Source organism: Gilbertella persicaria (assembly GCF_025201335.1).
Source record: "Gilbertella persicaria strain CBS 190.32 chromosome Unknown B0P05scaffold_61, whole genome shotgun sequence".
In the NCBI taxonomy this organism is placed as follows: Eukaryota; Fungi; Mucoromycota; class Mucoromycetes; order Mucorales; family Choanephoraceae; genus Gilbertella; species Gilbertella persicaria.
The window spans coordinates 30,858-58,184 of record NW_026252022.1 but is presented as its reverse complement, the minus strand read 5'-3'; the positions used below and the strand labels follow the sequence as shown (position 1 = coordinate 58,184).

Here is a 27,327-nt window from a genome sequence, read left to right as displayed (position 1 = left end):
AATACAAGGCGTAAAGATTAGATGACAAGATTAAATCGATAATTTACATAAAACTTTATTTTTTGTTTATGCAGGAAAATAAAATAAAATTGGGGCATAAGATCTGTGTGAGATATATAAAAGAATACTGATATGTTTTCTGGAACTTTTGTAAAAGAGGATAAATTAAAATTTGTGTGTGTGTGTGTGTGTGTGTGTGTGTGTAATGAGAGACAAGAAAGCTATTTAAAAGAGAAGGTTATATACTAAAAGAAGGTGTTGGTGTGTGTAGACATATACAATAATATAAAGAATGACTATGACATAGAAAGATTATGAAACGGTAGTAACTTGATGATTAGGCCACAATTTAGCCAATATATCTGTATCTTGATAAATGGCATACGAAGATCCTAGTTGAATAAGAGCTTCTCTTCCATTGGTATTTGTTTGAATGTTTTGTGAAGACATCATGAAAAATGGTAAATGGATAGCTGTCAGAGGAGGCGAAGCTTGTTGTTGACGATTTCGCTGAACCAATTTCTCCAATCGTGTAAAATTGACCAATGCATCATTTAGGACGTGTCGAGACTGTTGCACGGACCCCAAAAGAGCTTTATGACGCGACTCTTCTTTTTTAAGTTCTTGCTCCAAGTCTGTGTCAGGCATTCCTAACCACTTGATCTGTTTTCTATCTTTGGCAATGATATCCAAAGCCATCAAGACATTGAGAGCATCATAAACACGTCGGCGAATGTTCTTTTGATCAACGCTCGAGTGTTGATGAATTTCAGCTGCTAATTCATCGGCTACTTGGTTATAAGTGGTAGTACCCTTTTCGGCAACTTTATCACATACTTGCTTAGAAAAAAGTCGGAGGCCTTTGGTGGGTCGAATGTCTTTTTGATAAGGTTGAAACAACTTCTTTTTCTTAGTAGTCACATCCATTTTGGTTTTCTTTTTTTCAAGCCCTAAGAGTTCTGAGCCAGAGTTCAAAAGAGATTGAATGGAACCCTTTTTTGGCAAGGTAAAAGAGGCTTCAGATACTGAACTGGGGGATGAAGGTAAAGAAGAGGAAGAAGAATAAGAAGAGCATGATGAAAAAGGAGGTGATGGTGGCATGTTGGATAAAATGGGTGGTAGCAAAATGTCATTGTCATTATCAGGATAAAGCATCATTGAGCGAAGCAGATCATTGTTATCATCCCTATTAAATAGAGATGGCAACTTGAGAGGAGGTAAATGATGAACTGTTGATTCTGAATAAATAGACATATAAAAAAAATAAAGAAAGCTGTGTGATAGATAAAGCAACTAAAAAAAGAGAGAAAGAAAGTAAGGGAGGTATGAGATAGAAGAAAAGAGAAGGAAAACACAAAATACAAAATAACCAAATATTTATTTCATGACAGTAGTATACACACTCTAACTTGTGTATACTCTTATTTTTTATGTAATAACAGTCAAGAAAAACGCGTGTGCACAAGTAAACAACCATATCATGTTCCTGAGGTGTTTCCGGAAAACGGAAAGACTATTTTAAGGACTGATTGACATTATTATAAAAGGTTTTCCTCATAAAGTTTAGATGCGTATTTTATTTTGCAGCTTTTTTTTTTTTTTTTTTTTTTTTACTATTACACAACCTTTTGTTTGGATAACGAGCAAACGGCTTTCATGGGGATTAGCCCGCCTTTTTTTTTTGTTGTTGTTGTTGTGTGGGTTATTTTTATGCGGGAATACTTGTTTTGGTATAGAAAACAAAATCATATGAAGAAAAAGAGAAGCGGGCTAGATTTTTTTCGTATCATTTTTGAAACAAGTACTTTAACCTATATTTTCCCTGAATTTAATAATGTCAGTGCGTAATAATATGCATCTTTATAAATATATTCAAGAAAATACTATCTATACCATGGCAAAATATGTTCTCATTTGTACAAAATATAAAATATGCACAAACAAGTTTGTGCTACTTTTTTTCCCTCTCTTTCTCTTTCTTTTTTTTTTTTTTTTTTTTTTTTTGTTTATTATGTTTTCAGTTTCAACTACTATATCTGTCTCTTTATCAGAACTTGATCAAGTACCCTTGACCTGAAAAAAAAAAGTTTGTTCATTATGCATAAAATAGTACTAATAAACAATCCAACCTGAGATTGGTTTTGGTCCTATTCCACTCATCATATACACTCCACCTCCTCTATTCAATCCCGGAAATTCATTCTGAATCGCATCTGACGCTTATATTGTCTAAACAGAACTGAAACTTTTTTTATGTTTCTGTTCAAACGGCAAAAGCATGTTATATTCCTTTATTGCTCTATTGCTTAAAATTCTGGCTTAATATGTTTAGTTTGTTACTTGTATCTATTGTTACAATTCTGAGATTTATGCTCTTAAGCCCCTTCTTTAGTGCCGGTTACTTCTTGCGCTTTAATATATTTTGTCTTGATTTCGTCTTTCCTGATGTTTTTCATTATATTCTATAGCATCGATAGTACCTAAATTTAAACTATATTTGCGTTTGATTCAAAGAAAAAAAAACTGTCATCCTTTCGTACACGAAACATTGCTACGTAAAGCTGGCCATGAGTTATATTATCCAAATGCATTATAACAGATTTGATAGTTGCATTTTGAGCTTTATGAATGTTAGAGCCAAAGCCAGATACAGTTGAAAACAGCGACTTTATATAGCTTGTTCCTGGCACGCTTCTAGTAATCCTCTGTACCTAGAAAGTCATTTTGCTATTATTAGGTTCTTCTTTTGATAAAAAAGCATCCTCTTCATCAATCTCTTTAAGCTTTAACTCTTGTAGTAATCTGGTTTCTTTCAGTGCACAAGTAGCCGAATTCTTTGAGTCCCCATTGTAAGTGTCATGCACGAGGAAAAATAGAGATTCACCTAGGGTGAATTCAAAATCTTTTGAATTTGCAGTGTTAACTAGCTTTCGAATAGCTTAAATTCCTAGCAATCTATTTGGAAGGTTACTTTTCAATACTGCTCTGCTGTTGGCGTATTTAATTACAGATGTCTTGAATTGGCATACACGTTCATTGTTCAAAACTTTTATAAAAATAGCTTCAGTCTGCCTCGCAGGTTCAATTAGACGATACTTTCCTGAGAAACAAAATGTTTTAGGTTCCCCAATAGGCTTATCATCTCGACTAACGAGAAGAAGTTGTACCAAATCTCCAAAGAAAACAGTATTAATGTCACCCATGGCCACATTTTTATGTATTGCCTTGATTAATATGATGCTGAGCATATTCAACAAAGTATCACTAAGCATGGATTATTTGTCTACCAAAAGCAAGAATCTCAAGGACCCAACTAAAGTTTTTGACACCACATATTATCGTAGCGAAATGAACGAGTGCATATGTATTGACAAGGTGTCTCCACTTTTTTTTTGAAGTTATTGTCAAAAAAACAAAGTCTTCCCAAGAATAATCAGTACCAGTAGCAGCTGAGAAGTCAGGACTATAATCATTAGAACTAAACGTACGATGAACGATCAACTTAACGAACAGTTGACACAATATTTTTATTATATGAGTTTGTAATAGCATGAATCCCATCTCTTTGTCTAATGTTGCTTTGACCCTTTGTAGAAATAACAAGTCTGTTTGCAGCAGCAATGTTATCTCTTTCAAAATTGTCTAGCATAAAGAAAAGGAAGGATTGGTCTTTTGCAAATCGATGACCTCCCATCATAAGACTTAATCTGGTGTATCCCTTCAAGTTCTTACCAGCAAGTGTATTTCTTGCAATTCCTCCACAATCTTTTGTTCGGGCCATTGAGAAGTGATCCTTACAGTTGGGATACAAGTATAGAAAAAATAAGGCAAGCAAGCTTGAATGAATATTCATTCCTTTTGATTCTTGCCCAAAATGCAAGTGATTAAATTCTGGTTTAGATGCCTGAGGATAAACAGTATCTCCAGTAAGCAAACAGCTGTTTGGTTATTCATTTCTTCTACTAGCACCAATATACTTTGCATTTTCTTTGATATGATAGTTGACAAAAGAATACATCAATGGCTGCAAGCTATAACGAGCCAAAAGTGGATGTGTTCTTTGTAATGATACATAGGTGGCACTTCTGTCCTCTAATATTGGCAGGGTCGCCTCTTTAATAGAACAAGCCAAGAGTGCCACCATAAGTCATTGCGGCAAATTCGTAGTTAAGTCTGAAATTTACAACCCCAGAAACTTCACAATGCTCAATGCGACAATACAGCATTGTTGACGTTCTTGTTATCTAAATCATTAGTTTCAAATGAGAAAGGATGCATCGCTCTCTGTAATTGAACGCTTGAGCCTCAGGAATCAAGTCTTCTTTAAATGCTAAGTATATCAACTTCCACTTATTGAATTTGTCAAGATTGTAGCATATATCTGGATAAATATATGTAGGAAGTTCTTCTTTCTTTGCGTTTACATGAGCTTTACACACCATGTATTTGGTTGCTGGTTATTCATTAAAGGTACCAGTCTCTATTCCTAGCAGTTTCTCAAACTGGTTTCAGCGTTCTCAAAAACATGAAAAGCCTACTCTTCCTTGTAAAGCATGTAGAGACAGATATTGATAAGTGTTAAAGTAATATATAGTGTAACATGAATTATCCAAGCTACTTTCTTTGTATTAGCTTCAAAGGAAATCTAAATGACATTATTTTTTGCAAAGAGCTGTATTCTTCACAATAAGTCGCATGGTGAGATTAATGGTATTTGAAAGCATTCAAATATTTTCATGTAGCTATAGGAATCTGCAGCCCTACTTTAGACAGCGATAGTTTTAAAGAGCACAGGCTTCACCTACCTAGCGTAGCTACTCAGCTATTACTGGATTGTAATTCACTCTTATCGTGTAACATACGGTGACTATATGGAGCTTTTTTTACTTTGCGCTAAATAAGCTTAAAAACTAGCAAAATACATCTTGGCAAGCGTACATAACTTCCGAAGCTTTGTACGGAGACTATTTCTCAGGAGCTAAGATCATATATCGAGACTTAAGGACTGTAGAAATATCGACATGGGTACAAAAGCATTAAGGTTTCCCGATTTTTTCTTTATCTAGATTTCCATTGTTTATTCGACTTAAGACAAATTGTTTCGCTAAACTATCAAAGTTCTTTTCTTTTTCTTTTCGACGAAGACCTACCACTTAATATGTTTCTTTGGCTAGCATTCGACTAGCCTCTTCAACTAAGCTAGCTTGCATCAATCATCGATAGATACCGCTATCTAAAGAGCTTGTGCCATCAGTTGGGAGTTCATCCTCTTACAGAGACAGGTTACTATTATCTAAGTCACATTAACATACAATGAGCCATTATATCAGCATCTGAGTCCTAACCTTGTTATGAAAGACGAAATACCCTATGCAAGGTCTTGGTGCGCGTAAGTCGGATAAAAAAAGTAAGAGTACCAGAAGAAATGGTTCTTTGATTAGTACCAAGTGAGCTCTATATTAATGGACAAGTTTCTCTTCTGTAGATTTTTGAAAGACAATGCCAAAAATGACAAAGAATCCAAGCAATATGAATCAGCAGGACTGCTTCTGATGACAAATGGTTATTTAAGTAACAGTTCAAACAATGTGCAATATAAATCAACTTAATTTTAAGAACAAAATCGCATTTTTGCTCTAAATATATCATGTCGCAACCTAAAGTCTACGTTGTCATTTATACTGTTTATCATCACGTTCACAAATTAGCTGTGGAAGTTCAAAAGGGTTTAGAATCAAGTGGTGTTGCTACGAAAATGTTTCAAGGTTGGTTTAAACCCCTCGAAAAAGAAAAAAGTTATACTTATTTGTTTACAGTTCAAGAAACTTTACCTGAAAGCGTATTGAAAAACATTCATGCTCCTCCCAAGCCTGATTTACCTATCATTAAGCCCGAACAATTAAGTGAGGCAGATGGTATTCTTTTTGGTTTCCCCACAAGGTATGTTCATTGCTTCTATTTTTTTTCTTATTTGTCGCGTAGATTCGGTTCAATGCCTAGTCAAGTCAAAGGGTAAGTTTTTTTTTTATAATTGGTTTATTTAAAAGAAAACAGTCTTTTAGATGCTACTGGTGGTCATTTTGCAAAAGGCACATTACAAGGAAAATTTGCAGGTACCTTCTTTAGTACTGCTTCTCAGGTAAGCATTCCTTCTACGAAAAAAAAGGGGAAGACATTAACATGGACGTATAGCATGGAGGTCAAGAAACAACTGCTTTGACAACAATTCCTTACTTTGTTCATCAAGGCATGACTTATGTTCCTCTTGGTTACCCTTCTGCTTTATCTGACAAATTAAACTCTATGGATGAAATTGTAGGTGGTTCTGCTTATGGTGCAGGTGCCATTGCTGCAGGCGATGGTTCAAGAGACGTGTCTGAAAAAGAACTTGCCATTGCTCATTATCAAGGCAAGAACTTTGGTGAAATTATTAGAGCATATGTTAAGGGCAAGAATGCATTTGCTGTTGAGCAAAAATAAAGGAACTCGATATTTATTATATTAGTATTTTGGCATGGATTTAGCAAGTTCGTCTGAAATGGTAGTTATTTTGTGTGCTGCTTTGATATCTTTGAAGACGTCAGTTGAAGTGTCTGTTACATAGCGCACTAGCTTTCTTGCCTTCTCCTTATTTCTATTTCACATAAGCATACACATATATGCAAAAATATCAACTTACTTGGGAATGATACTAGAAGACAACAACAGTAATTGGTGCTGACGGATAATCATTTCTGGGATATATATTTCTCTTAAAGTTGCTTTAGATACATGTGCAGTTTCATTTGAGCCTTCTCCAAGCCAATAGCCTTGTAAAATCTGAACAAAATGATGATCCAACTCAAACGTCTTTTTCTATTCTAAAATGTAAGCAATGTAAGATTTTCGATATTTACTTGCCTCTACTTGATCTCTCCATTTGTTGATTTCCAATAGATCATCTACAGAACCACTGACAAGAAACAGTTAGGCATTATTCAAACGATCAAAGTTACTTTACTTGTCTTGTGGCTCACACTGTAAAAGTTGCTTCCATAACTCAAAATCAGTAAACAAAGATACCAGCTTCTTGTGTGAATTAAATTCGGTCAATATCTTCAATGCTCTCATCTTATTCTGACTCGCAACAGACATTCTTTCAATTAATGTATCAGAGAAGAGATCAAATACGTGCTGTGCCAAATAGATTTTGCAAACACCCAAAAAGTATCGGATTGTCAAATTAGCTGCCTCAAACGCTTCTATACACATACTTTGGTCCAAAGTCAACCATTGAACAGATCTGAAGAACATAGTATCACTCTCAGTTATTTCACCTTGTATTTTAAAATCTATCTTTTCTTTCTGTGGATTCACTGTTGTATATGAAGACTAGAGAGTATTAGAACGCGTAGGTATGCCTAAACTTACTTGTTCAATGGCTTTTTTGAATAAATGTGTATGTGTATATTGTAGAATATCATGCATATCGAGGTCAAATTCTTTTCCGAGTTGTAAAAGAATAGCGCATTCTTGATCGTCACCGTCAAATCCTGCCTCGCTTCATGAATATTTTTCTTGTATGTACATTACTCTTACCTTGAAGAAAATGAGAATACATTTGAATCTGATATTGTGGAGATTGTTTTGAAGCGTAAGTTGCAATCACAACAGGTCTTAATGTTGTTGGTTCGGTATTCAATTTAGCATAATCTAATAGAAAGGCAGCAGAATACATAGTTTCTTTCCAGCCAAGGTATTCATGTCCATATAAAACAAAGGTTGAAATAAACCGTAACAATTGTGTGCGTATTTCCAAGTTCTCACTTGATAGTTCCATGAGCTATTGCCTTATCAGAGTAACTTACCTTATATACAAGGAAGGGTGGTGAGATTTGATTTGTTTGTGATGATAAGCATGGTAGATCTTTTTAACTATATCTTGTGGATTTTTAGACAGCAAAGACATTTGGATATGATGAAATAACACCCTTGGATCATCTCTATTGATACAGTCAGTATTTGCATGAATTTGTGCTTAGTTCTCTTTACCTTTCCATAATATGATCTTTAGATAATGCTGAATTTACTATTTCTTCTGACAAGACAAGGTTGACTGATTCGTTCTTGTCCATTAATGCTTCGATACGCGCATTCAAATAGACCCAAATCACATCTTCCCATGTATTGCACATTGTGTCATATAATTCGTTGGTATTTCCAGTAAGCATGTTAAGCAACGCTCTCTTATATTTTCCAATCGATTTCTAACAAGGTGTCAGTAACTAATGCCTCAATCTTCCCCCATACATCTTCCAATTCATGCAAAACAGACTTCTTCCAAATAGATCGTTCTTTCTGATTGATTTTATCCTTTTGATCAGCTAAATTATGCGTGTCAGTACACGCTGACTTTAGCATATCTTACCAAGTGCCATTTGTTGATATTGAATGTATCCATTAATCAAATAAGTCAAAGAAATATTTTGATGCGTATTCAATGACACAGGTTCTAAGGTATTGGAGCGAAGTTGTGTGTAAATATTCTTGTATACTTCTTCATCTTCCTCTGTTGAATCTATGTGTATCTTTTGTTTCTTTCTCGGGATTTCATCCACATCAACATGAGTAAAGCGATTCTTTTTAAACAGATCCATGATCTCATCTTCGATATCTTGTCTTTGCTCAATCTTCTCTAGTAATTGTTGGTCAGTAGGGATACATGAGATCCACTTTTTGAGTGCCTATAAAAAAAGGTGATTAATACATGTTGGTGATTAACTCGAGATGATTACAGCATGACGATATAGATCCGAGCTATCAATGGTTCTAAAAAGCAAGAACGCGATCAGTATTCTATCAGAAATAGACGAGCTTACTTTGTAAGAGTGGCGAGAAGGCTCCACGTCGTGCTTTCACAGTAGAATGCACTGTCTGGTCGACTGATTATAGTCAGCAAATGAGGTCTTGATCATATTTTCATGCTTACTTTTCGTGTATTAGAGTGATATCAGCAAAATGGTTTGCAATATCAGCAGCCCGTGTTGATGTAAAAGACTGCACACCTTTAGCAAACTCTTCGTATAGATCGATATCGTTTGTCATTATAAAAATGGCGTGTAATACAATAGAAACAAAGATAAAAAAGAAAAAGAAAAAGAAATAGACAGTGAAATATTAATCTTCACGGTTAGTATTTGAGATACACATGAAGAAATGATAGTGCCTAATTCAGTAGTTTAACTCCAAATGACACTCTTAGTTGACAAACAGAGAAAACTAACTTCAAATTCTCAGACAATGGATACAATTTGGAAAGACCTTTTGCTCTTCTCTTGTCAGATACACCATTCTTCTATTCAATTATACTTTAATTTTCAAGTCCTTTGGCAACTACTAAATTAAAAAAGACACTCTTTTTAGTACTGACACTATCTTTTCTTGATAGTCTTTTCAATTGAAGTTTGGCAATGCAAGTTATCGCATCAAGCCGTTTCTGTAGCCCTGATAAAGCTTTATGTATCATAGCTAGTTTATCAGTTGCTAGAGTATTGTTACTAAAGCTGCTTGAGAGAAGAAGAAAGAGTTTAGAAAAAGACGCTAACTACATACACAGTTATCATTTACTTTTAGCCATTCAGTTATTTATCTCACTTGGCGAAACTGTTATGCTGAATGTAGCAGGACCTTCTTTCTGTATGTAGTGTATTCAGCTTTACAAAAACTACATGATGCAGGTGGCTAAATCTTCATATTTGCATACTAATGTCAATGCATTATCTCCATATAAAGGAGACCTATAACTTGCCACTTTTGGTTTTCTTTGAGAATTACGATTATTGGATTAATGTTGTTGACAATTGCACGTTGTATTTGATCCCAATAGGGTGTTGGGATTGCAGGACAGCTCAATATATGGTTTCGACTCATCACACCGCCACAATAGCATTGAGGCCGGCCACCAGGCAACCAGTTCATTCGCCACCTTAGTAGTCGCCTACGTTCCTTGCGTGTCATGGGGAGAGTGAGGATGGGGTCTATTTGTAAATTAGATCTACAAGCCTTTATCATTGTTTCCGAGGAATTTCTGATGGCGTTCGATCGATATTTGGAGAGGATTTTTTTTTAGTTTCTTTTTTTCAGTTATATTTACAGTGGGAGTACTGATGAATTCTTTGTGGAGAGGGTTTTTGTTGCGGATGATATTGAGGCGACTATAGCGCGTGGTGGAGGAGTGAACTTGTTTGATCAATGACTCTGGTGGGAGCCATTGCAAGCGAAGGTTGTATTTGGTGTTGAGGGTATACCAACGTTCCATCATAGAAGGTAGGTTGGCCATGACCCGGAATGCTTTTACTGATGCTGTGGCGTGACCACCGACGATTAATCGAAGGCAATCATCCTGCATGCGTTCAAGAGCAGCGATGTTGGTGGCGTTGATGTTGGTGACACACAAACCGTATTCGATCTGTGGTCGGATGAATTGTTTATATATCTGTATGCTGAGAGGTAAGGAGAAGCCATTGGCACGAGTACCAATGTCATGCATCCTGTGCATACTTTTTTTTGTTTTTTCTTTGTTGTAGGTGATGAATAGTTGTGTATCCATCCCAAGATAGTTGAATTGCATACCGAGGTATTTGAAGGTGGTAGTGGTAGGTATGTTGATGTTGTATAGCTGGTAAGTTGGAAAGGAAGGTGGGGGTGTAGGAGGAGTGAGAATGGCACATTTAGTCGGTGACCATCTGTAGCCAAGTTGTAAAGAGTGTTGTTCAGCTATTGCAAGAAGGTTAGTCATGTTGTCGGCATCAGAAATCAGAGCGATATCATCAGCAAACAACAAGCAGTTTATGTTTTGTAACGGAATAGAGGAGGAAGGGATAGAATTACGAAGTAATTGTGGAAGGGAATTGATATAGATAGAGTAAAGATGGGGACTGAGGACACTGCCCTGCAGTACGCCCGTAAAAGGAGTGAAGAAGTATGATTGATGGTTACCATTGATGACTTGGATATTGACATGATTAAATAAATCTTTCAAAATATTTAACAGTCGAATATTGCAGTGAGGGTACATGGCATCCCAAACAATGTCTCTATCTACAGTGTCGTAGGCCTTTGCAATGTCAAGAAAACAAATCACAGGTGATTTATGATGTTGTCGGGTATATTGATGCATCAATTCATCTAAACAAACGGCTTGATCAATCGCACTCAAGAAGGGTTTGAAGCCTCCTTGGGCTATGTCAATGAAGTCTGTTTCATCATAAAGTTGTTGTTGTATGCTATACTCCATTATCTTTCGGAAAATGGAGGTCAAGCTGATTGGTCTGAAATTGGCTGGATCAAGTTGGTCACCTTTACCTTTGTAAATCGGGACGACTTGAGAAGTGCGCCAAAGCAAGGGAGTAAATCCAAGAAGCCAGCAGGCACGGAAAAGGAGTGTAAGGTGTTGTGAGATGAAGAGAGAGTAGATATTCAATAAGAGAAAAGGTAAGAACACAGAGAAAGTCCGTTAGAACTTGTATAGGTTTTTATTTCTCCAAGAAAAATGTTTCGTTCAATTGCTATAAAATGTCAAGGTATTTATACTTTTTCTTCTCGGTCAAAATATTGTTTTGGGTTAGCTTCTTGACTACGGATTGATTTGTTAGATCAGGAGCAATTAAGAGAAATGCCTTTAGAGGAAGTTGTCAGCTCAGCCAATAGTACATGATCTGACCTGAACTTGAATAAACTATTACATATTTGTCAAATGCCAATGCTAATGTATTTGTCAGCTCTAACTGTCACTTTATAAGGGCCATTAATAATAACAGAGTCAATAGGTTCATAATCTCTGTCTATGAGGATGATGTAGTACTTCTAGTAGAATGAGTGAATGTCAGTGACTATAGATCCATTGCAATTGCCATAGATGTGATCTGGTTTTTTGCCATGATCATCATGTATTGATCTATGCATATGAATTCATATATGTTCACAACATTACCCTCCTCCAGAGTCAACTCATCTTTGATAGTTGTAAACGGCTTCTTACAATGTGAACATCTAGGCTTGATATAACGTTACTTGACATAAAAATGGTTTAGAGTCTATGCAATTTGTGTTCTTCAAAAGGAAAATAGTTTTTCTTCTCTTTCATGTCACTTAGCATTTAATTCTTTTGCCAGCTCTTCCATTTGTGGATAATTTCTCTCTACTTTGTCTAGTAGGATGGTTTCTTCTCTTTGTTCCTGTCTTGTGTAGCACATCATTCTTATTCTCTTTGTTAGATGCAGATTTATCGCTTGATTTTGATTCAATGCGTTCATGCTCTAATCTTTTTAGTTTTTCAACTTTATCCCAGTAGCGATTGATGATTGTAGGATCTTGGAAACTAGATGCAGGCTCCCAAGTGTTAGCTCTTTCACCAAATCCAGTCCATTTAACCAAGTACTCTCGTCTTCCTGGCTTGCCACGATGATCACGAATATCTTCTACTTCAAAGTATTCTTCTTCAATGGTTGATTCATCAATGGTCACAATCTTCAGTTCTGATGGTGTATAATTACGATGCAATAATTCATTTTGCTCGTCTTTTAATTCATATGAGCCACCTTTGTTTCTTCTTACAACAGTATAGGGGCCTTCATATAATGGAGACAGTTTACTCGGTCTCTTTTGCAGTCTTACCATAACATATGTTCCGGGTTCAATATCAACAAGTATGTTCTTTGTATTGAACCTCTTATTATATTCCTCATTTATCTTTTGAGTTCTTTCAAAGATAGCGGGAAAGACAATCTTCTCCATGTGATCAATGCGCTGCTCAAGGTCATCGCGCGTCATCATATCTTTGGGAAGTGGATATTTGTTCTTTTCTTCATAGTTTTTAGGTAAGCCGACTCTGCGTGCAAACATCAATGAGAAGGGTGAACTCAACGTCTTATTCTTGATAGCGTTGTTGATAGAAAGCTGGACTACTGGTAAGTAGTAATCCCAGTCTTTGCTATTCGATTGACACATCTTTCTCAGCGTGTTTTCAACAATTTTTACACTGGATTCAGCACTTCCATTTCCTCTAGGATGGTAGGGAGTGGAGTACCTTCGATCAATGCCGAGCTTTTTCGAAATAGATTCAAGTAACAAGTTATGGTATGCTCTACCATTGTCGGATTGTAGGATACGAGGAAATCCATAGTCTCCAAAGATCTGCATCAATGTATGAGCAATGGTATCTGATTGTTGGTTCTTAAGTGCTCTGACAATAATATATTTTGAACAAATATCAGTCAAGACCAAGATTTCAGTATTCCCATTTTCAGTTACAGGAAAAGGACCTGCAGAATCAACAGATACATGATCAAAGGGTCGCAATGCAATAATGCTTGTCAGTGGATGGTAACCTCTTTTTGCTATATTATGCTTTTGGCACTCAGGACATGAACTTACTAGTTCCTTGGCTTCTTGATACATATTTGTCCAATGAAGTCCTTGAGAGTGTAGTTCACGCACAATAGCATGCTGCCAAAGTGTCCAAAAGTATGTGCATCACGCAAGAGCTTTTCTCTTTCAGTCTCAGGCGGTGTAAAATAATCAAGTGGTTCTTTAGTCTGCTCAACCAGCTGCGTGGTAAGAACATGCAGGTTTTTATCTCTGCTATATTTCTTCCTGCAAATAGCAACTCTTTTTATTTTGGCAGCTTGTACATTTCGCTTTCGATTGCCAGTGCTACCCCCTACCAGTTTGTGATCACCTTCGAATTGGTCGAGAGGGGAATACAAACGACTCAACAATCTGGCAATTTAAGAAGGATACCAGGAATATGCACAGCATCAAAGTCATAAGTCAGAATTTCTTCGTACCAATTCAACATCATATTGTTGCAATCTCGTTGAGTATGCATATAAATCAATGCTTTGTGATCTGTGTGCAATGTAAATCTGCGTCCCCAAATATATTGATGGAAGCGACGAAAAGCCATCAGAACACCATATAACTCACGACGAGTAGCACTCCATCTGCGTTGTGAGGGTGATAGAGCATTGGACACAAAACTAATATATTTGTCTCTACCCTTATCATCTCTCTGAAATAATACAGCGGATATACCATACTGAGAAGCATCAGAGGCAACAAAGAATTCTTTGGTGAAATCAGGATAATGCAAAAGCATATTTGAGTGTAAGATGGCTTTCAAGGCATTAAAGCTCTTAGTTTGCTCATCAGACCACAGCTCTTCTACGTTCTTTGCATGGCTTAATCTAGTCAAAGGCTCAGCAACAGTAGAGATCATCGGTACAAATTCTCTAAAATAATTGATTAACCCCATGAACTGTTGAATGTGTTTCGCTGTCTTTGGTACTGGCCATGATTCAACGTTAGTGAGTTTGGCTTTATCAACCATAATCCCATCTGCATTGACCACAAATCCAAGCATCCTAACTGACTGCTGAAACCAAACACATTTCTTTGGATTCAAAATCAATTTGGCTTGTATCAATCTGTCTATCACCATTTTGACATCTTTGGCATGTTGCTCGGGTGTTTCACTGGCCACGATACAATCATCAACAAAAGATTGAACGCAATCCATACCCTCAAACAAAATGGCCATAACCTTACAGAATTGAGAAGTTAGGCTCTTTAGTCCAAAGCATCCCTTGATGAAGCAGTATTGCTGTCCATTATGAGAAAATGTTAATTTATGCGCATCTGGAGGATGGATTTTAAAGCGATGATATGCATTAGAGAGATCAAGAGTTGAGAAAATCTTCTTGCCTCTTAAGTTTTCAAAAATGTTTCTCACCAGTGGCACTTCAAAGTTATATGTTGGTGGTAAGATCTTATTTAAAAGTCTAACATCCAAACAAGCTCGATGGCTGACAATATCACCCTGTTTGTTCTTTTTAGGTACAAGTAACAACGGGCTATTAAAAGAAGTATTGACACCACACTTCTCTATTGTTTTTGTTCTAAGCCATTCATTTATCTGTTCATCTAGGACAGGCCTCAATGTATGCGGGATGCTGTACTGACGACGATAAGCGGTTGCTCCTTCAGGTGTGGGCAACTTGATAATGGATTCTGGAATAGGACAAAATGACTCTACTGGTATCTTTTGATTTTCATCAATAGCATCTTGGATGGAAGCCATAAACTGTGCAACCTCCTCAGTAGATCCAGCAGGTGAATTATCAGGTTCAGGTGTATCAGTTGTTACGATGTTTGCATTAGAAAAGATAGAGTCTTTATCATTTGGATCAGCACTATCATTTTCTAAATTGTATGCAACACCTGTAAGTGCAATACCCAATTTACTCATAATGTCCGTACCAAGAAGAATGTCAAAGTCAAAGCTATCATTGAAATCTATGACTTCAAATTGGTGCTTAAAAATGATTCCATTTGTATATTTTACAGTCAAAGGATCTGTAATACCAATACGAGAAATTTTATTGTCTTTAGACAAGCAATTAAAGAAACCACTAATATTTTTGTTTATTTTGTTTATATTTAATTTAGCTCTAAGCGAGTCTAACTTTATAAAAGTATGTGTGCTTCCGGTATCAACCTTTGCCATCATCTTGTGGTTTTCTATAATGATAGGTGTCAATAAGTCAAAAGTGTCTTTATGTAAAGCATCTTTCGCTTTGATCTCGTTTGTGTACTTACAGTCAAAGCAATCATCCGTGATCATTTTAGTATCATCGTCTGTTTCTTTTCTGTCATTGTCATTGTCTTTATTTTTATCGTCATTGGTCTTTGCAGCTGTCAAAGCCAAGACATTTCTTCTTGTACAACTGTGACCGGGAATCCAAGGTTCATCGCAAAATCTGCAAGGATTGTCACGTTGTCGAGAGATAGTTGCCTTTTCCTTTTCTTTGTTTTTATTCTTGCTTATGGTATAGCACTTATCCGTGGTATGAGTGCTATTTTGCCCATGCATCTTGCAAAAGTATGATTTGCTGGTGCCAGGTTTATTGTAAGGTGCAGAGCGATCAACCTGCGTTCTTATCGTTCTAGCATGTCTCTTAGCATGACCCAAAGGGTTCACACCAACAGCATGACTCAGCCCTGCCACACCAGGCAACAAGGAAGTAGACGTAGTATATTTGGACGCATCATCACCCAACACATCTCTTGCGACATCGGCTATGTTTTCCACAGTCCAACTCGAAGAATCTTCTGTCTGTCTACCCAACGTATTCATACACGCCAGACGTGTCAAAGTCTGTACAGGGGCAGTCAGAGAAGCAAGAAAACGATCAGCTACTCAAGGATCATCCTTCGGTATGCCAGCATTGTAAACAGTTTGAAGAAAGCGATTGGTGTATGTGCCAATGGGTTCATCGTTCTTCATGGTCATAGTAAACACCTGAGTGTTATACTCCCTAGTCTTGAACTTCGAACCAAAGTGCTTTTTAAATGCTTCTCTTGCTTCAGTCCAGGATCCGCAGCGCTTCAAGTTAGTCTGGGCCCAGGCATCCGCTCCATACGGAAGACACAATGGAATGTATCTTTTCCACACGGCTTCAATATCCTGTGAGGAAGAGTATACCACATTCTCAAAGGTACGTAGAAAGTGCTCATCCGACTCAAAAGCCTCTTCGTTAGGAAAGGGTCTATGTGAGTTGGCTAGTAACTGATATTTGGGCAAATCCCGGCGACTCAAAGAAAGGCCACTCGAAACAGCTCCAACGCTAGCACTAGAGGAAACATTTTGCTTTTGGAAGCCGGTGGGCTCTGCAGCTCCATCAATCTTCAACACCATAGACTTATATTCGTCTAAGCTGCGGATGCTCGATTTAATGCGCTCCACTTCTTGGAGTGCTCTATCGGCTGCGGCACTATCATTTAGGCTCCTAGCAGTGCCAAAAGCTCTCAACGTAGATGCCATTTCGTTTCGCAGCATAGCGAGGTTTTCTTCTACCATTCTGTAGTCTTGGCCAGGACTTGCAGCCGAGCTAACAGTTGATGCTTCACTAAGTATTTGATCAATCGACTCATCCATCTGGGCATCAGTCAATGTTCCAGCAGAAGGTCCAATAGTCAAAGAGGAGACATCAAGGTTGGTAATGTTTTCAAAGTTACCAGAGTTACCAGAGTTACCAGAGTTGTTCATCTTGTAGGATTTACCAAGCAATTAACGGAAAAAAATGTTGTGAGATGAAGAGAGAGTAGATATTCAATAAGAGAAAAGGTAAGAACACAGAGAAAGTCCGTTAGAACTTGTATAGGTTTTTATTTCTCCCAGAAATGTTGTCCTTCAATTGCTATAAAATGTCAAGGTATTTATACTTTTTCTTCTCGGTCAAAATATTGTTTTGGGTTAGCTTCTTGACTACGGATTGATTTGTTAGATCAGGAGTAATTAAGAGAAATGCCTTTAGAGGAGGTTGTCAGCTCAGCCAATAGTACATGATCTGACCTGAACTTGAATAAACTATTACATATTTGTCAAATGCCAATGCTAATGTATTTGTCAGCTCTAACTGTCACTTTATGAGGGCCATTAATAATAACAGAGTCAATAGGTTCATAATCTCTGTCTATGAGGATGATGTAGTACTTCTAGTAGAATGAGTGAATGTCAGTGACTATAGATCCATTGCAATTGCCATAGATGTGATCTGGTTTTTTGCCATGATCATCATTTATTGATCTATGCATATGAATTCATATATGTTCACAACAAAGGCTACCATTTCTTGGCTTAAAGCCCACAAAGTCCACTTTATTGCTGACTGGCCACCTAACAGTCCTGACTTGAACCCAATAGAGCATCTTTGGAAACAGTTAAAGTGCAGACTAGCCGGATATGATACAAAACCAAAAAATCTGGACGAATTGTGGTCAAGGGTCGAAAAAGAATGGTACAAATTTCGCAAAGGTGACATGGAGGCATACTACTGCAGCATGCCTCAACGTATAGAAGCAGTCATCAAAGCAAAGGGCGGTTATACTAGATTTTGAGCATTTCAAATAAAGAATAAATTTTGGTGAAACGCAAATTTTCTCTCTTTTAAAAATGAAGCACTGTTATTGGATGCACTTAGGAGTAATTAGCAGTGTGATTATTATTGTCAATGTCTAATTAATCTATGTGCCAAGTTTCAGAAGGATCGACGGAGTTTTTGTAGAGAAGGGTAGAAAAACAGGTTTTATGGGACACTTAATGTAACCACTGTAACTTGACAGTGAAGCGGATCACTTGTCTTCCCGTGGCTAAGGACTCTGAAAAAAATGCGTATCAAGAGGAAAGAGTGGGTCGAGAAATAGTCTCAGACAGATATGAATTATCTAAGTGATTACGTCTTCTTGAATGAGGTTGCGTTTGATATCAAAATAGAGGCTGTTGTGATGTAAGAGAGAAGATAAAAACAAAGAAGTCGATTAGAACTTGTATAGGTCTATTATCCAAAAATATATCTATCTCTTTCTAGCTCTTCATTCTCTAGGTATTTATATATGAAGAGATGTCGGAGTAAGTAGTAGTAGGGTTCATGCAAATGACTGAGTCTCTATTATCCTAGACTACTTTAAATTAATTAAATAATGTAAATTATTAATCTCGGTTATACGTCTTGATCTATTAAAAGATCCATTGTCTTATTCAGTACAAGAGGTTCTTTTATGTCTATTTCTGATGTAAATTGATTATGATATATTTTTAGTATGTAAATGAAGACTTATTTAATGTCAGATCATCATATGCATATAGTTTCTATATGTTCACAACAGAGGCCTTTGACGGGAAGGTCTGCAAAAGGCTGTAGTGAATATCAAGATCATGCATATCTTTGTAGCTACAGGAATTGACACCCCTTCTTCCTGCAAAATCTCAATAAAGCGACGTATTTGCTCAGGTCCATACTTATCCTTCCTTTTCTTATCGTCTGAAAGAGAAACCACTGCTAGATTAGTAGTGATCTCCTCTAAGTTCTCGTCCATTTTAATGTTATGGACGGGGGCAATGAAATCAGTTAATTTAGTAATCTCGCCGTATTCATAACTTAAATCCATATCCTCATCTTCACTTTCAAGATAAAATTCAATTATAAATCGATAGTTAGTGCAACCCATTCTTCTTACGAAAATATTGATCTTTTATATGTAATAGTCTAATGAAAAATGCTCAATATGGTTATGGAAATGGTCTAGTAAAAATCTACGGGTGTCTCTTGGGAAATCTGCAGCCGTCTCGTTTTAGGTTAGAATCCTGTATTTGTCGGTTCTACACTGAGATAATTGTCGGTTTTCTAAACCCATTTGATCATATAAGTTCATGTAATTTTTTGAAAGACATCGCAGCTTTGCGAAGTTTTATTTCTTTTCTTTAAGACCTACAAATGACAAAATCTTTCTTTATAAAGATGGGCAAGATAATGTCTTTAATGAACAAGGCGAAAAGGTTTTTGATCCAATGGAGGGCATCTTAACTGAGATTACAGACCCCAACATTGTTCTTGAGACAATTACAAGTCAAAGGGCATATCTAGCTCTAAAGCCTATTGAAAGAGTCATTCAAGAAAAGATTCCTAAGGAAATAAAGGTCATTAATTTGACTGAAAAGTACAATAGCTATACCGATAAAGAACGAGAAAAATTTATAGACCTAGTGATAGAAGCACCTGAATAACGAGGCAATATTGCCAAGTTCTCAAAGCAGCTCGCTATCAATCCACGTACGGCGGAAAGATGGTGGAAGAGCTACCAAACGAATGGGGAAGTGTCATATAGAAAGACGGCGAACATTGGCACAAAAAGCTCCATTACTGCCGAACAAGAAGAGCATATAGAACGTTTAATTGAACAAGACCCTCAAATCGTTACCAAAGATATCATAGATGACTTGGCTACGCAGTTTGAAGGCTTTTCGATCTCTGTACCACGACTAAACCACTATTTGAAGAACAACATGCATATCAGTGTAAAGAGACCTACATTTGAGGCCGAAAAAAGAAATTCTATTGAGAACTTGAAGATAAGGTTTCAGTGGTTTATGGAATGGAAAGATATAAATCTAGATTACCCAAAGAACTGTGTGTTTATAGACGAGGCAGGTTTCAGTATTAACATGCGAAACAGTCGGGCAAGATCAATGAGAGGAACTCCTGCCATTGTCCATGTGCCAAAATCAAGGTCACCATCCCACACAATAGTTGGCGCAATTCATGCCTCTAGTATACTTCATATAGTATTGAAGAAGCCACCACCTAAATCCGATAGAAGCTCTCAGAATAAAAAGACTAAAAGGATCAACAATGGCAAGAAACAAGCAGCCTCCGAGATTGTTAATGAAGAAACAAATGTAGAAGAGGATGAGAATATTGTCGACAATGTTAAACCTGCATCAAAAGGCACAACTACCGCCCACTTCATCAAGTTTATTAATGAACTGCTAGATGTAATGGTCCTTGATCAGAGCTTAAAGGGAAGTTATATTGCTATGGACAATGCTTCCATACATAAATCGAATCCAATGAAAAGAAAGATTGAAAGCAAAGGTTACCATGTGATGTACCTTCCCCCGTACTCTCCTGAACTAAATCCTACTGAGCAGTTTCGGGCAATCGTGAAGGGCAAATTGAAACGCCACCGATTGATGACTGAAGAGAATTTACCGTCTAGAATTGCTGACGCTTGTAATGAAGTTCTTATCAGTGACCTTTATGGCTTCGCCAGCCATTCTAAACGTCAGATAATAAACTGTTATAATAGAACTCCATCCTAATGACAATAAAACCACCTTTAAAAAAAATAACATGTCCTTACGTCGACAAGTTGGTCGAAAAAACCGACAATTATCTTAGTGTAGAACCGACAAATAGATTTTATTTTTTCGACATTTTTATTTTAGTTGCCGACAATGAATTTCTAAGTTACCGCCAATTATATTTTAGTTTTCGACGATTACCTTCTTTATAATCTACAATTGCTTTTTTGGTAAACGACAAATATATTTATAGTGATTGACAATGTTTTTAAAAACCGACAATTTTCACAAGTATGACTGTATGCAAGCTTATTAATATCTGGGTCTTTAATTATATGGATATTTGTTTTCTTTATTAATACTAGTCCTTCTTGAATGTCGCTCATCAGCTATTCTGTTACTAATAGACTATAACAACTATTTAAATGTTATGTTTCTAAGAAGAATCCTAACGAGTTTTTTTTCCTCCTTTGAACTAAAGATATATAGATATTTATTATTATTTTTAGCACTTGTCACAGTATGCTGTTAAATTAATTGACACACAAACTTATAGAAAAAACTTTTATTCGATAGCTAATATAATTAATAATATGACAAAACGCAATAGAATAGGTATACAAAAATACCACTAAAGTTGTTTATTTAATTTGAACTTGAATTTGTTTATTCTGCATTTCCTCTCATATATTTGTAGAATTGGCGGCGTAATGATTCTGGATTTCTATAATTCAAGATTTTCAAATCTTCCCCTTCTTTCAGGCACGCGACCCAATCCATTCTTTTCTTTTGCTCCACTTTCTTTTGCTTGAATCCAACGACAGATTCCATGGCTGCTTTATACATGTCATTGTTGTTGTGAACATATAGAATCTATATGCATATGATGATCTGACATTAAATAAGTCTTCAATTACATACTAAAAATATATCATAATCAATTTACATCAGAAATAGACATAAAAGAACCTCTTGTACTGAATAAGACAATGTATCTTTTAATAGATCAAGACGTATAACTGTTGTATACACAGCATTATTCATCCCTTCTTACACTAGTTATGCCTTAAAAGAGCAAGTATTAATATCATGTATAAATATATCTTTCAATCACAGTTTTATCCGCAGCTTCGATGGATGTCTTCTATCTTAGTTTAAACATGTTAAAGATCAGACCATCACATAATCACAAATTGACATCTGCATCAATATCAATGGTAGACGAGGTCTGTGCCCTGATCATGTACCCAGTTCTTGTGTACCTTAATCCATTCAACCGATTAGCTAGTGTATACACACTCAGTCCCAAATCAGGGATAATCAATTATCATACAAACAGTATAAATACAATACAAAATATAACCTTTAATAAAGAAGACTTCTTTAGGCCGTTTTGGGTTCTAATCGACTTATTGATTTGACCATTTTATTAGTGATTATATCATAATAACCGAGATCAATAATTTACATTATTTAATTAATTTAAAGTAGTCTAGGATAATAGAGACTCAGTCACTTGCATGAACTCTACTACTACTTACTCCGACATCTCTTCATGTATAAATATGCTAAAATAGTTTATAGTCAAAAAGGACAACAATAAAATTGTATAGAACAGTCTCAAAGTATCTACCTTTGCCCCTACATTATTTTATCATATAACTCTTTATTATCAAAACATCACATAAATAAAGAACCAATTTGATTGCTGTTTGTTTATCACTAAGTATAACCTGTCTGTAAAATGTTTTAATGGGTAACCAATTGACGCTGGAAGCACTGTACAATTGTTCCTTTGGATTTTATCGTATAAACTTTTCTATACGTTCCTGGTATAAAAGTCTAACATTACCCCATAGCAATGTCTAGAAGCTACTACTATCTCTACCAACCTTTTTTTCCGGTTTTTATCACTTTTTTCAAATTCATTTCCGGTTTTTGAAAAACTCTCATCTTCCTTCTTACTAAACCGCGTTTTTTTTTTTTACTATTTTGCACCACTCCTCTACGCACATTTTGATACCCGTTTTATCTCGATCTAACGACTCTAGCACTTTTAGTAACTCCATTCCTGACATCTCGACATCTCCATCTACAGATCTCGACATCGAGTCCTCATCTCTTGTGAACAAGTTGTCCGATAAAGCTCAAACTTTGTCAGAAACATTGTCTTCAGTATCTTCATCTCCAAAAAAAGTTTCAAGTCTCTCCGGTAAGCGGTTGTTTTCCTCTCTTTCTCCATTTCTGATCCCTGCTGACATGACGCGTACCCTGTCGCGATCTCGAGTTGGTGACGTCAGCACCCCTTCGAGATCAGCTCATCTCGATCTCGAAAAAGACGTTGTCTTTGACTTTGGTGTCTCTGTTTCCCCCTCTTGATCTGGTGTTGACTCTCTACCAGAAGTAAGTAATGTTGCTTTGCTCTCTTCGGTCCCTTCTGTTTCTTCTCTCCCTCCTTCCCCTCCTGCTTGGTTTGCTGCTTTTCAGGTGTGATGTTTTGATAATAGAGTTATATAATAAGATGATATAGAGACAAAGGTAGATACTTTGAGACTGTTCTATACAATTTTATTGTTGTTCTTTTTGATTATAAATTATTCTAGCATATTTATACATGAAGAGATGTCGGAGTAAGTAGTAGTAGAGTTCATGCAAATGACTGAGTCTCTATTATCATAGACTACTTTAAATTAATTAAATAATGTAAATTATGGATTTCGGTTATAAGTCTTGATCTATTAAAAGATACATTGTCTTATTCAGTACAAGAGGTTCTTTTATGTCTATTTCTGATGTAAATTGATTATGATGTATTTTAGTATGTAAATGAAGACTTATTTAATGTCAGATCATCACATCAGGCCAAGTTTGAGCGCCATGAGGAGCGTTTGGCCCAACTGGAGTCCCTGGTCGCCGAGAACTCTGCCCTCAAGAAGGAGCTGGCTGCCGCGCATGCTAGAATCTTGGAGCTTGAGTCTCAAGCAGGCTCATCCGCTGCCTCTCCTTTGGCTGTGTCCATGGAGGATGATCTGGTTGCTGCTCCCTCTTCTTCTGTCTCGCCTTCTGCTGCTGTCTCCAAGTGGGCTCAGGTTGCCAAGAAGAACCCCACGCCTGCGGAGGCTTTTGGTAGGTCTAAGAAGTCCGGCTCTCCCTCGGTTACCAAGGCCAAACCCAAGGCTAGGATCACCCCTAAGCAACGTAAGGCCGCTGCCCGTATCTTTTTGATTTCTTCTCCTGCTGCTGCTGGTACTTGTGTAGACAGACCTCTTTATGAGTATGTCTACTTGCCAGACAAGTACCGTGACCGTCTCTCCGCCTTCCGTCACAAGCTGCGACTGATCGGGCTGGATAACAGCCGTGTACTTGATGTGCACTATCCGGCTCGTAACGTCGTAGCCTTGCTGATCCTCGCCGGATACAAGGAGGAACTCCTTAAGGTCATGGCCTAGTACTCGCTTCCGGTCTTGACTGACTTTGATCCTTTCTCTGGCACCAATGTCAAGGATCCTGCCTTTGTCTCTCTGGATGCTGATGCTCTCTCTGCCAAAGCACGCGAGCTACAGCAAGCTCGTCTTGTTCGTGCTCTTGGCTATATCCGCGAACAGGTTCGTAGACAGGTGGCCTACGACTTTGTTTGTCAAGGTTGGCTGACCAAAGAACAAGCTGGTTCCGTGGTTGGTTCTCTCTCCGCTGTGGCTGGTGCTGGTGCTGGTGCTAACGCTCCCTCTGTCTCTCCTTCCAGTATGGATTTTACCTTGGCCGGTGATGGTGAACCGGTCTCCTCCTCTTAATGAGCGAGGTACCTATGGTTCCTTATGCTCCTATGACCCCCTCCTCTCCTTCTGCCTATGACTTCACCATGACTATATGGAATGCTAATGGTATTGCTCGTCAAGCCATTAGTACGGTTACTGACTACCTCTATGACTCCTCACTCATTTTTATCACCGTAACCTGGCTTCTTCCTCCTCTCCGCTTTCCTACTTCTTGGCAACAGTATCACACCTATGGTCAACCTGTTGCTGACTCTTTCCGTGGCAAGATGGGTATCTCTCTTTTGGTCAATCCCTCTTGTCCTTATCCTGTCACTCCTCTTCCGTCCTCCTCTCCTTATGTCTTTTCTTGCCAGGTTTCCACCTTTCTCATTCATTGTGTCTATGCCCCTCCTTCCTTGACCGATGATGAGTTTATGTCTCTCCTTATGTCTCTCCCTGCTCGTACCCATGCCTCTCAGACCAATGCGTTCATTTGTGGCGATCTGAATGCACGTAGTGTTCCTCTTCTTGGTGACTCTCGAAGCAACACTCGTGGTACTCGATTGGCTGAATGGGTTGAAGAAGCTGGTCTCTTCTGCTGGAACTCTCTGCTGGCCAAAGGTGTTCCTACCTTGTTCTCTGCTGCCCGCATGGCCAATGCTCAACCTGGGCACACTAGCTGGAGTAGTGTGATTGACCTGTTTATCAGCTTTGATGATCTGGTTCATCCCTCTTTGGTTGTGCGTGATGTTGGCCTTGGCTCTGACCATGTTCCTGTCTCTCTGTCTTTTTCTCTGCCTTGCTCTCTGCCGCCTGCTCCTGTCGCTCATCCGCGTCTTTTATGGAAACTGTCTTGTCTGGATGATCACAAGAGTGTAGAGCTGTATCAGTCTCTTTTCCGGTTGCATGGCGCACCGATCAAAAATACACTCTTGGCAGAAGTTAAGTATTCGATTGAAACGGCCTACGGGCAACATAGCAGTCGTACCTCTACTCACGCATCTTCTCCAACCGAAGGGGCTATCCCTGACGTTCATTCTATTGCTAGTAGACTCACTGATACCATCCACCGTTGCCTCGATGAGTCGGTTGGTCGCAAACTACCACGGCCTCCTGGTAACAGCTGGTTCTGGACTGCCACTCTGCAACATTTGGTGGATGCTCGTGAGGACGCCCAAAGAACTTGGAAACGAGCTTCTGACGGTGTTGGTAAGGCTGTACTATGGAAACAATATCTCTTCTGCTGTGACCGGTTCAATGCTGAGCTCAAGCGTCGTCGTCGTGAGACATAAAAGCAGTTCTGTGACAAGCTGTCATCTGGTCCTTTCTCTGACACCACGGACACCATCAAGCGGTTGCGTCGTAGTCGGACTACTTCTCCTGGGTTCTCCCACCCAGAAGGTCATGCTGTTGCTGCTACGGTGATGTCCAGTCATCTTCGCTCGGCGTTTGCTGGTGATCACCTACCCTCTGTTCGTCCGTCTGCTCCTCCTTTTCCCTCTGGTCTTTGTGTGTCTGCTTCTGATGTACTGTACCTACAGTCTCAGTCTGACCTTGACTTGCCGGCTTCTCCTTTCCCTGATGCCTCTAGCGATGATATTGCCTGTCCTTTCACTTTGGATTTGGTCGCATCTACCATCAAGACGAGGCTCTCTCGCCGTAAGGCTCCTGGTGTTGACCATCTTCGGACTGAGATGCTACTGCCCATCGTGAGTGACTTATCTCCTCTGCTGGTGCTGCTTTTCTCCTTGTGCTGGTTTTGGTCTCGAGTACCTACTGACTAGTGTACTGCCCAAGTGGTGCCCATCTACAAGAAAGGTGACCCTCTTGATGCAGCCAACTATCGGCCCATTAGCTTGACTTCGGTCATGCGCAAGCTGATGGAGCTGTGTCTATATCCTGACCTGTTGAACTCTGGCCCCCAACTGGACATAGTGCAAGGCGGTTTTCGTGCCAATCGCGGTACTCTTGATCAAGCCTTAGCTCTCCATGAAATCTGTCGGCAACATGCGGATGATCACTTTGGTAAACCTCCTGTCCTATGCTTTTTGGACATCAAGCAAGCATACGATAGCGTGGATCGTAACGTTGTGTGGCGTGCTCTTGAGACATACGTCTCTGATCCTCTGCTTGGTCTGCTTCGTTGTCTTTTTGACAATGTGCAGGTGGAGGTCTTGGTGTCTGGTGCTCGCTCTCCTTCCTTCTGGCCTGGTACGGGGGTCTTGCAAGGCTCTATCCTGTCTCCGTACTTGTACTCTGTGTACATCAACTCGTTCCCTGCTGCTCTGCGCTCTGTCTCTCTGCCCCGCTCGCGTGTGTTTGGATCTATGCCTCAACGCAAATATGATGGCCTCTGATCAACTCACTGCTCTATGCTGACGATGTGGTGTTGATTGGCACTGCCGAGACGATGCCTCGCCTGCTCAAGAAGGCCGAAGAATACTCCTTGTCGCTTGGGTTCAGGTGGAACCCTTACAAGTGCGTTGTGGTTAATCCACCGCCCTCTGGTCGCGTTTCTCCCTCCTGCTGTATGGCGCTGCTCTTCCTGTTGCTGAGTCTTTTGACTATCTGGGCTTGCCCTTTAGCAGCAAGGCACAGTTAGATGCTACTCTCTTGGTCCAACGCAATGCACGCTCTGCCATGGTGGCTATGCGTTCTGGTCTACAGCCGTTGGGTGTCCACTCCACTGGCTTTTCCCGTTTGACCTCTGCTCGGTTGTATGCCACCTTCATCCGGCCTAAGTTGGAGTATGGCCTTGCTATCTCTTCTCTCTTGGTCCGTGACCTCAAGGTGATTGAGCGTGCCCAAGACCAGTGTCTCCGACTTGCTTTTGGTGGTCACTCGAAGGCGTCTACAGTGGTGTTCAAGCATTGACCCACTTGCCTTCTATGC

General features: G+C 38.5%; 8 protein-coding genes across 8 annotated transcripts; 3 read left to right on the top strand and 5 right to left on the bottom strand.

Moving 5' to 3' along the window:
* Positions 1 to 312: 312 nt before the first annotated feature.
* B0P05DRAFT_479602 (E2F/DP family winged-helix DNA-binding domain-containing protein) lies at positions 313 to 927 on the bottom strand (the record flags this gene model as incomplete). The annotated part of the gene is made up of 1 exon (XM_051575078.1): positions 313 to 927. The coding sequence occupies one exon, from the start codon at positions 925 to 927 to the stop codon at positions 313 to 315; it is 615 nt and encodes a 204-aa protein (XP_051430228.1).
* A 1,379-nt stretch (positions 928 to 2,306) lies between these two features.
* B0P05DRAFT_581801 (uncharacterized protein) lies at positions 2,307 to 3,203 on the bottom strand (the record flags this gene model as incomplete). Its single annotated transcript, XM_051582138.1, has 4 exons — positions 2,307 to 2,318; positions 2,493 to 2,703; positions 2,791 to 2,938; positions 2,972 to 3,203. The coding sequence occupies 4 exons, from the start codon at positions 3,201 to 3,203 to the stop codon at positions 2,307 to 2,309; spliced, it is 603 nt and encodes a 200-aa protein (XP_051430227.1).
* Positions 3,204 to 3,671: 468 nt separating this feature from the next.
* B0P05DRAFT_628091 (uncharacterized protein) lies at positions 3,672 to 4,334 on the bottom strand. Its single transcript, XM_051583478.1, has one exon. It carries the CDS (start codon positions 4,142 to 4,144, stop codon positions 3,947 to 3,949), a length of 198 nt encoding a protein of 65 aa, XP_051430226.1. The 5' UTR covers positions 4,145 to 4,334; the 3' UTR covers positions 3,672 to 3,946.
* A 938-nt stretch (positions 4,335 to 5,272) lies between these two features.
* Positions 5,273 to 6,507, top strand: B0P05DRAFT_561460 (NAD(P)H:quinone oxidoreductase, type IV). The gene is made up of 6 exons (XM_051580473.1): positions 5,273 to 5,407; positions 5,472 to 5,765; positions 5,817 to 5,940; positions 5,983 to 6,012; positions 6,055 to 6,139; positions 6,193 to 6,507. The coding sequence occupies exons 2-6, from the start codon at positions 5,648 to 5,650 to the stop codon at positions 6,478 to 6,480; spliced, it is 645 nt and encodes a 214-aa protein (XP_051430225.1). The 5' UTR covers positions 5,273 to 5,407; positions 5,472 to 5,647; the 3' UTR covers positions 6,481 to 6,507.
* A 348-nt stretch (positions 6,508 to 6,855) lies between these two features.
* On the bottom strand, positions 6,856 to 8,174 carry B0P05DRAFT_479671 (uncharacterized protein; the record flags this gene model as incomplete). Its single annotated transcript, XM_051575081.1, has 6 exons — positions 6,856 to 6,952; positions 7,001 to 7,355; positions 7,407 to 7,532; positions 7,579 to 7,805; positions 7,848 to 7,982; positions 8,032 to 8,174. 6 exons carry the CDS (start codon positions 8,172 to 8,174, stop codon positions 6,856 to 6,858), a joined length of 1,083 nt encoding a protein of 360 aa, XP_051430224.1.
* B0P05DRAFT_561455 (uncharacterized protein) lies at positions 7,848 to 9,215 on the bottom strand. Its single transcript, XM_051580472.1, has 6 exons — positions 8,969 to 9,215; positions 8,859 to 8,921; positions 8,775 to 8,808; positions 8,408 to 8,723; positions 8,032 to 8,363; positions 7,848 to 7,982 (listed from the first exon to the last, which is right to left on the bottom strand). Exons 1-5 carry the CDS (start codon positions 9,082 to 9,084, stop codon positions 8,227 to 8,229), a joined length of 666 nt encoding a protein of 221 aa, XP_051430223.1. The 5' UTR covers positions 9,085 to 9,215; the 3' UTR covers positions 7,848 to 7,982; positions 8,032 to 8,226.
* A 10,103-nt stretch (positions 9,216 to 19,318) lies between these two features.
* Positions 19,319 to 19,603, top strand: B0P05DRAFT_479653 (uncharacterized protein; the record flags this gene model as incomplete). The annotated part of the gene is made up of 1 exon (XM_051575079.1): positions 19,319 to 19,603. A coding segment is annotated over one exon (285 nt), but the record flags the coding sequence as incomplete, so codon positions are not given.
* A 3,333-nt stretch (positions 19,604 to 22,936) lies between these two features.
* Positions 22,937 to 24,716, top strand: B0P05DRAFT_561422 (uncharacterized protein; the record flags this gene model as incomplete). Its single annotated transcript, XM_051580471.1, has 4 exons — positions 22,937 to 23,036; positions 23,082 to 23,167; positions 23,542 to 24,072; positions 24,130 to 24,716. The coding sequence occupies 4 exons, from the start codon at positions 22,940 to 22,942 to the stop codon at positions 24,469 to 24,471; spliced, it is 1,056 nt and encodes a 351-aa protein (XP_051430221.1). The 3' UTR covers positions 24,472 to 24,716.
* Positions 24,717 to 27,327: the final 2,611 nt, after the last annotated feature.

Bases quoted from the DNA above. Each gene is read 5' to 3' on its own strand.
- B0P05DRAFT_628091 (XM_051583478.1), bottom strand. From the start codon at position 4,144: ATGGTGGCACTCTTGGCTTGTTCTATTAAAGAGGCGACCCTGCCAATA.
- B0P05DRAFT_561460 (XM_051580473.1), top strand. From the start codon at position 5,648: ATGTCGCAACCTAAAGTCTACGTTGTCATTTATACTGTTTATCATCAC. The intron at 5,766-5,816 runs GTTGGTTTAAAC...ATTTGTTTACAG, and splicing joins TGCTACGAAAATGTTTCAAG to TTCAAGAAACTTTACCTGAA. The intron at 5,941-5,982 runs GTATGTTCATTG...TTTGTCGCGTAG, and splicing joins CTTTTTGGTTTCCCCACAAG to ATTCGGTTCAATGCCTAGTC.
- B0P05DRAFT_561455 (XM_051580472.1), bottom strand. From the start codon at position 9,084: ATGACAAACGATATCGATCTATACGAAGAGTTTGCTAAAGGTGTGCAG. The intron at 8,922-8,968 runs GTAAGCATGAAA...GACTATAATCAG, and splicing joins ATCACTCTAATACACGAAAA to TCGACCAGACAGTGCATTCT. The intron at 8,364-8,407 runs GTAAGATATGCT...CGCATAATTTAG, and splicing joins ATATCAACAAATGGCACTTG to CTGATCAAAAGGATAAAATC.